General features: G+C 35.4%; 1 protein-coding gene across 1 annotated transcript in view; it reads left to right on the top strand.

Moving 5' to 3' along the window:
- The window catches only part of ERCC6 (excision repair cross-complementation group 6), a 50,313-nt gene that overhangs the window by 26,822 nt on the left and 14,306 nt on the right, over positions 1-9,185 (top strand). Inside the window, exons 8-10 of the mRNA XM_009320248.1 lie at positions 1,288-1,423; positions 8,271-8,441; positions 8,912-9,088. Coding sequence (XP_009318523.1) covers positions 1,288-1,423; positions 8,271-8,441; positions 8,912-9,088 — 484 coding nt within the window. The remainder of the gene's footprint in view (positions 1-1,287; positions 1,424-8,270; positions 8,442-8,911; positions 9,089-9,185) is intronic.

The following is a 9,185-nucleotide window of genomic DNA, read 5'->3' on the forward strand; positions in this document are numbered from 1 at the left end:
TTACTATCCATGAAGAATGAAAAACTAACATGTTCTGGGAAAGTTGGCTTTTTTGCTATACGTATTCTTAAGAGCAGTTGCCTTTTTTGCTATAGATATTTTTAAGAGCAGTAGCAGTGGCTATTTGGATTCGTAGCATAGTTTAAGCTATTTTTTGCATCTCCAACTTCTAACTTCCCCTTGGATTGCTGGGATTTTTTTAATTAGACTATGTAAGGTTGTTATATGATATTTTTTCATAATGGAAGAGAGAAGCAACATTCTGCGTATGTATAAGCTTTTACTAAACAATATTATTTCTTAATGTCAGCAGTTTCAGAAGGCAATGGTTTTTTTTTAAAGCAGGGTATTGCTGGTGTCTGGGAAATCCTTCTTTATTGCTATATGCATGTGATCTTGAATGTGTACTGTGATCTTTTGAATTGTTTATTACCACTTGAATAGTACATAGTCGGCCAGACAAGATCAGTATGTGATAACTGTAGCTATTGTCTTTGTTTGCAAAGACATTTTGTTCTGTTTTTTAAAGAGCAAATATATTTGAAAAATAACTACTAGTAATCACTACCTAGTATATTTCCTATATGATTGTTGGTATTTGTTTGTGACGGTAATATTTCTTGTTTGGCTGTTGTGCGAGAGATTTTTCTCTTCTTAACCTTAAGAGTAGCTCTGAACTTCATATACAGAAAGACTTTGTTTCAAATGTCCTCAGTAATTCTCAGAAACAATCATATGATTATGAATAAGAAACTTATGAGACAGTTTAAGCCCAGCTCAGACCTCAGCTGCTTTAGAGTCCTTGTCTTACCTGTAAATTATGGTGATAATAGTACAGTATTATTACCAACATGAAGCAGAACACCTGTGTGTAAGTCCATTTGTAAGACTCTAGCTACATATTCTTTTTAATAAAAGTAATAAAATAGTTGTTTGTTAATGATTTCTTTTCTCTTATAGAAACAGCAGTCGCCCAAACCTGATTTGTATTACCACAGGAGGAAGTTCCCTTATGCCTCATTGTTTGGAGCTTTTCTATTTTTGTGTTTATCTTGATAGATGCATCCATTAACTGTTCAGTGGATAGGTTCTTACAGCAGTATCCCTTTCATCTTCCTTTAAAAAACCAGACTTCCAGAAAAACAAAGTGCCAATTAATTTCCATAGCTCTCATATTCCACTTGAACTATAAAGTGTGTCATTTTAATATGTGTGTATTTTAATGAGCCACTAATATAGAGTATTTATTTCACATTAAAGGGTTTTTTCTTGAATACGTTATTTTAGGTACCAGGGATTGGGTCCAACAGTGATTGTTTGTCCAGCTACTGTGATGCATCAGTGGGTAAAAGAATTCCACACTTGGTGGCCTCCATTTAGAGTCGCTGTTCTCCATGAAACTGGTTCCTATACCGACAAAAAGGTAATGGTTGACATCCATTTTGTAATTCCAGGAGCTTCTCTTTTTTTTCTTTTGTGCTGGCCAAAAAAAAAAAAACCCAAAAAAACCAAAAAACTGTTCCTGAATGCTTCTTAAAAAAAAAAAACTCTTTCTCTGGTTGTTTTAAAAGAACAAAAAGTTCACTGTCTTGTATAGATTTGTTATGAAACTGGACAAAAAGGGGATGACATGGAGTACATTTATATTATGATCTAGACTAGCGTTGCCTGAACAAATTAAACATAGTAACAGGTTTCATGCTTGAGCTTTGCTTGTACTGTAGTCCATGCTAGAAGTTCCTGACTAGACTGCTTGTACACCAGATGTATGCTTATAGTACTGGTGAATTATTTCCTCGTGCTTTTGTTCATCAGTATGTCATCGATGTAATATTTAATACGTCTTGCTTGCACAGGCAATTTCTCTTCAGTTGGTCAGTATGTCAGTTGATATCACCTAGTCTCATTTTCTTTTAATGACAGTGTTACTTTGTTGGTTTTCTTTTTTTCAAGCAGTGCCTTTTCTGTCTTTTAATTTTCTTGGCCAGTCTCTTAATATGTGTGTTCTTATTCCATTTCTTAAGTTGACAAGCCTGACTTGTCTGAAGTTTCAGTCCTTGGTACCTTGCAGGAACAAAACAAGGAAAACTCAGATTTTTGTTTTCCCATGGCCTCGTATTTCAGATGCTTAAATGGATTTTCAGGATTCAGCAAAGCATTTTTAAATTTCTCTTTAAATATTTATTGAATTTCTTGTAATAACATAAAAATGATGTGGTGCTTAATTGCACTTGATTAAATGTATTCTGAGGTAATTGATGCAGTTACAGTACATGGCAAAAAAGGAGTAGCATGCTCTAATGTGCTAATAGCTTCCTGTTGTTCAATTAACTTGCTATGTTTTCAAGCCCTAAAAGTCTGTTGACCTCAATAACACGCTCCCATGTCTTCCTAAATTAAATCATGTATGCTTATTTTGGGGTATTTGTTAATTAATGCACTTGACAGACTGGCTCAAATTTTTCCATCTGCAGGAATAGTCAGGTTTTCAGGACTTCACTTGCCTGTTGTTGCCCCACAAATGCCTACTCAACAACTTAAAATTAAGGAATTTGATACCATATGATCACTTTAGATAGGTTCAGTTCTCTAATTCTGCCCTAATGCCTCATCTTCTGAGAGCTGCAGCAAAACAAATGTCACTGCTGATGTGGTCTTCACCTCATGCACATTTTTTTCCTAGATACTTCTTAATCAGAGAAGAGCAAGCTTATGACTAAAATTTAAAAAAAAAAAACCAAAAACCAAAAACAAAAGAAAACCCCAACAACAAGACTTTCCCATTCTAGTTGTCCTTATACCTGCAAGAAAAGTTTACTACTAATTTATTAGCATAAATAACACTTGTACACTGAAAATATATCACATAAAATACAGGCCAGGTGATATACTCCTGCCTAGAATTTCTTTTCAATATACATTCAAATATACGTATGAATACGTTAGTGCTGATCTGATCTCATGACAATTCCATCTTCTTCTTCCATCATATGCTTTTGTGTATGTTAACTTTATAATACTCATCCAGGGACCATTTTGCTCTTATGCTCTGGCATAAGGCATAAACTAAAATAAGTTTAAGAAATAAATAAGAAAATTGTGGTTAGACTGCGTAAAAACATATGTTTGTTGTTTGATTGAGATTAATTCTACATGGCCAAAAGCCAAGTCACTGTGCACCTGTGGTCACAATGTTGCACAGACCTGTTTGGAATTAAACTGACAATTCCAGGATTCGCCTGTTGTTCTGTTAGTATGTCATCGTTTATCATGAAGTAAATGAGAAGAGTTTTGTGCTGGACAGCTAACTTGCCAGGAGACAGGACTGAGGAACTGAACATTTTTACCTTCTTTGTAGTGAGAAAGGTCACTTCAGCCTCTGGGCTAACAGAGGTTAGAATAGTCTGGACTGGTAGAAGAACAAAATTGTCCCCCAAATTAACTGGACATCAGACAGTGAGGATCTTAATGGATTTTGAGGAATGCATTATCCTGTAGTAGTTAGCCAGCAGGTTGTTTGTGGTAAAACACAATATTGTAGGCCTGTGAAAGAGGGACAAACGATTTCTAAGGAAGAGAGAAAGATTAATCTTAAAACTAATGAAGGAGAATTTTGGAGGAAAAGAGTTAAGCGATGACAGGTGTCCCGTAAGGCAAGACAGTATTTCATAGCAGAAAGACAACAGCTGAAGTTTCATTTGATAAAACTTAAGTTGATCTTTTAGGTGAGATGGATCTATGTAATTGTCAGGAATCCTGAAATATTAGCAAATATTAAATCTTTAAGCATTGGTGAAATTATATGCTTTTATGAATAGGTATTTTCTGTTGCACCTTCTAAGGTACCCAAGCATCAATGCAAGATCCTGTCTCCCAGTTCTTTAGGCTTGCCCACAGAAGTATTTGCTTGACAGTGAAGAGTGGGGAAGACATCTGTTCTAATTGTTTTATCATAAATTGATAGTAGGCAATACCTTGCACATCTTTTCGGTTAGTGCCACTTCTTCAGTGTTACAAAAGGACTTCTGAGCAGTGTGGTAAGTGAAAGGCTCACTGATCATTACCTTGGCATATCCTCTCTTCCCAGTCCATTTTGGTTTTCTTTGCAAACAACTTTAGGATTTTCCACAATAATAGTATGAAATAACAGCCTGAATTGTGAGCACCGGATTGGCTGCAAGTCTAGTCAGCGTGTTTCAGATGAGCCATTGAGACATCCTGCTTAGATATCTCTGCTGCTATAGTATTTGTGTAGGTTTTTAGCATGTGTGACGCTTCAAAAGAGAGACTACTTCATTCCTTTGCTAAAATAACAATGGTAGACAGTTTTTGGCAGTAAGGGAGAGAAGTGTAAAGTTCCAGTTTCACCCCTTGAAATATGACAGTTTAAAGGCCTTCAGCTATCCACAAGGGAAGGCAGATTGGTATTTTAGACGATGGAAGGAAGACACAATAGCAAGTTGGATAGGTTTCCAAGACTTTAGAGCTAGTTTAAGCATTTGGATGAAATGTAAAACTTGCTTTTTTGTAATGATTTGTGATCACAGAAGATCATTTGGTTCTTTTATGATGATAAATGTGCTTAAGTTGGAAGCAGGAGGAAGAACCAGATTGAAGTAGTAGTCTTCCCCTGTGAAGTCAGCTTTCAGTTTGAACAAGGTACAGCATTTGTGTCCTGTGGTGCTGTCTTAGGCTATTAACTTCCTACTATGGTTTACACTCAAATCTGATGTAGCTTTAAGTGACTTGTAAATATCAAGTGCTCTGAGACCTCTAAGGATGAGAGAAAATAAAGAAGTAAATCTAGTGTAGTGTATCATAAATACTGTTTTATTTATGGTATAGAACAGAAGATAAGGGGAAGAAAGCTCTGTAAGCGTAGGGAAAAAAAGCCTTCTGTACAAAGAGCTTGTCCTGTTGTTTCAAAACTTCTGATGGCACACGAGCATTTGTAAATCATAGAATGTAAGAGGCAACATGAACGTTGGTTATCTTGGTTTAACATATTGCATGTGGAAGGAGGCTGTATTTTTTCAGATCAAGGCTGAACTTTTAATTTCTTGACCTTTAGAACGGGTATCACTGAGCTTAACAATTCTTTCTGGCAGTAATCACATACCATTTGTAAAGCCATAACTTTACATTCCCTTATTCTGGTCAAATGCTGGACACACAATGCAGCCCTCGAAAGCAATTGTCAGTTTATGATGCTTGCACCTGTGGAACCATCTATTTGAAGATGACTTTGCGCGCTGAAGATTTTAGACCTTTTACCCTCACAGTAGAGTACGCAATCTACATGTTAAAGAAAATAAGCTGCAGAAGTTAGTTATTGGCATGACTACATATGGAACCTCTATTTTAGCCAAAGGCTCTATTTCTGAGTTAAGGACCAAATTCAGATAAACTTAGTATCGTGCCACAAGAAGTAGCATTCTTGTTAAATGTGTAGTAAGTGCTTTAGCTCTTTTTATTGCAACTTTTACATTATTAAACATTGTAATGTGTTCTTTTGAAGCCTCTTCATGGTGCCATTTAGATTGTTGTGTTGGGGGCAGGGAAATAATAAAGAGGTTTTATAGGTTGAATTTATGGATCTCTGGGCTTAATGGTTGGTTATGAGATAGTGATAAGCCTGCTGAAGAATGCATTTTTGATTCACAAGTGATATATGGTTGTGTGACTAGATATTATCTCTGTAAGTTCACACTTGCCTTAAAGGTATCTGAATGTTTAGAGAATTTTATAGTTACCGCTAATCTAGTTCTTTAAGTTCAGTCTTAACACATTTCTGTTTAAGGAAATTACCATTTTAAATACGTAATGTTATAGAACGGTGCAGGTCCTCTTAAATATTTTTTAAAAGACTACTTTATGCTAAAAAAGATAAACCTTATTTCTGTAAGCATCAGTCAAAAAAATTGTCCTGTTTTTGTAGCTTCAGAAACAAACTTGTAGCTACAGTGAGGTACCAACAGGAAAAAAATATTTGCTTAGAGGTGTGTCCTTGGAATAAATCATAAACACGTCAGCCTTAAGAAATGGTGCTTGCCAAAAATCTTCCAGTCTTTGTACATTGCATATGTCCTAGTGAAGACAAGGCAATACAATCAACTTATCACCCTAAGTTAGGAGAAAACACTGTCCTTGAATTGTAAAGGCCTGAAATACTGTGCTGAACAGAACTACAAGATCAGAATTACTCGATCTACTCGCATGTTCCTCATATTCATTAGGTTCTTTTAAAGGCCAGAGTTCAGAATTTCAAAGCTAGATAACTGCTGTGAATATTTTGGCATTAGTAGGATTTGTCTCTCTTAAGCTGATGTGGTTTTTTTTAAGTTTAACCATGCGTGCCCTGAAATATTTCATTGAAGTGTATTTCCTGAGAAAAAAGAAAAATAAAATTAAACATGCCTGAATCTAACCAAACAGGAATTGTGAATTAAAGAATACATGATAAAATAGCATAAATTCTGAAATGCCACAGCCTCAAAACAGTGTGTATCCAACATTAAATCTGTTACCATATTTTAAAATATTTAAAATTATTCCAAGTGCTGCAACTAAAGCAAAGGCAACCTCTGAGAAAGTACCCAATGCAGTAAAATGAGAGTTAATAAGTGTTGTGGTGTGAGTTGATAAAATTGTGTTGTTGTATTTCTTCATTGTCAGCACAAATCCTTGTTTATTAAAAATTTAGCTTGAAGGAAATTTTAATTAATTACAGGTTCAGTAAATCCTGACTAGGATTCTGCTGTGGTGTGTTTACAGTGAATGGCCTTCATGTGCCTGTGTTTCACTTCTGTTCTCTCTGCTACCTGACAATGTGATTTATGGCTGTTGTTTTCTACTAGTCCACTGTTTGCCCTCTAGGAGGGATTGGTCTCTTGAGCCTCCATAATAACAGCAGCACTTTCACAAAACATCTTTTAATGACAACAGTGTAGCATTCTGTAAGTCAGGCTAATTGCAGACATACCCTATTAATTGCAAAAACTAGGAGAGGTTACATATTTTACAAGCTTTTAATTTGAAATCGCTCGAGATGATTTGTCTTAAGTGTTTGGGTAGAGATGTCTACAATATTCTATGATAGGCCATTGCTGAGACTCTAGGACACGGTTACAGACTATGGGCAATATACCAGGTCGAATTAAGCTTTGGATGTTCACCCCTGCCTAGAAATCCTACTCTGTCTGTAATACAAATTGTTCTAAAGATTACATATTCTCTTGAGAAACATGATGTCAACATCAAATAATGCGTCATGGGTTTATCAGGAGATGATAATCAGAAAGTAGAAATTCTTGAACAGTTAAACGCAGAACTTTTTGAATCTTGGGGTATGTCTGAGCGAGAAATTTTACAATAAGAGATCATGGACTTTTAACACCATCTGAGTCTTTGAGATGGATTTTTCCCTTTTGTTTTTGTTCATTTTGTTTTGTTTTGTTTTTCTTAAAGACATTTTTAGTAATAAGGATTTTGTCTTTCCTTTAGCAAATTCTGTGGTGGTTCTACTTTTCTTTCTTTTACACTGGGTATGTTTGTTTCATCCAGAATTGCCTCCCAGCCCATCATCTTCTGTTTAAGTCTTCTAGATTTATACGTGGAGGATAAATGCAAGAAAGATGAGTCTTGAATACTGTGAGTGCTGTGGAAGGTGATATAGACTGTCCCTGCCTTACGTAATTTACAGCTATAAAGGCTAGTAAAAACTTGGGGAAGGGATATACTTTACAAGAGAAGCACAAAATTTGAAGATTAATAAGAAATATATTAATCCTATTAATGAGAGAGGTTGGACAGAATTTATGATTAACCAAGTAGATTTTTGTGATTGTTTCTCTGTTTTTCACTTGCTTAATTTTCCTCTAACGTTCTAGATCTTGCGTGCAGTACACAAAGCTGGGTTTGTGAGGTGAATATAGGAGAACTTGAAGAAACTAGTTACTTTAATCAAATTTAATGTTTGTTTTTTCAGACATTGCCTTTAAAAAAAACAAACAAACCACTATTTCCTTCTGATGAGGCTTCAGGTCACATTCTGATCTGTTATAACACAGTATTCAAGTGCTTCATTCTTTTACAGATGAGCTAAGAATCATATAATCAAAATCTTGCCTGTACTTATTTTCTTTGCAAAGTAAATTATATATCTGCTTTTTCAAAACTTTTTGTATGTACCTTGGACAGTAAACCTGTAGTTCAGTAGGTCTGAGTTTTCTGTCTCGCTGTTGCTGACAACGTGCACCTTTTGCTTTTAGGTGAAACTAATTCATGAAATTGCTTCATGCCATGGAATTTTAATTACATCTTATTCATACATTCGAATGATGCAGGATAACATCCACAGCTATGATTGGCATTATGTGATTCTGGATGAGGGTCACAAAATCCGAAATCCAAATGCCGCCGTCACGCTTGCGTGCAAGCAGGTACTTTATAAAAAATAAAGATTTTAAGCACCTGGGGGGAGGGAGGGGTGTATGTGTTCCAAAACCTAATAGCCTGTATTACTTTACGGTAAAAATACACGTTTGACTATTAATAAAGAATAAAAGCATAAATCACAATGGTCTGTATTTGCCTATTTAATTTACTTAACATTTTTTATGAGTTTACATCAGTAAATTTACAGAAGTATAGTAGAGAAGAAAAATCAGAAATTTTAAATTGTGTAGTAATTTACCACCAGGGATAAATGTCAGGTTGCTGGTGTTCATTTTCTGCTAATAGTTTATGGACAATATATTGCAGAAAGCTGTTTATTTCAGGAATATGAGGCCACATATTTTAAAATGAGAATTCATTGATGGTGAAATTGAATATCCTCTGAGGCAGGAGGCAGGTTACACCATGAACCATGAAAATAACTTTCTTTTGGTGTTGTGTTTTTTATTAATAGTTCCGCACACCCCATCGAATCATCTTGTCTGGCTCCCCTATGCAAAATAACCTAAAGGAGCTCTGGTCCCTCTTTGACTTTGTATTCCCAGGGAAATTGGGAACACTACCTGTGTTCATGGAGCAATTTTCTGTGCCAATAACCATGGGAGGATATTCCAATGCCTCTCCTGTCCAGGTAAATGCATCAAAAATATAACTTTGCTTGAAGGAAACGGTTATGTTGTTTCTAAAATGACTTTTAAATGTACTTCATGCTGTATGTTCTAGACACT

This window comes from Pygoscelis adeliae, unplaced genomic scaffold (genome assembly GCF_000699105.1).
Source record: "Pygoscelis adeliae isolate BGI_AS28 unplaced genomic scaffold, ASM69910v1 Scaffold190, whole genome shotgun sequence".
Classification (NCBI taxonomy): Eukaryota; Metazoa; Chordata; class Aves; order Sphenisciformes; family Spheniscidae; genus Pygoscelis; species Pygoscelis adeliae.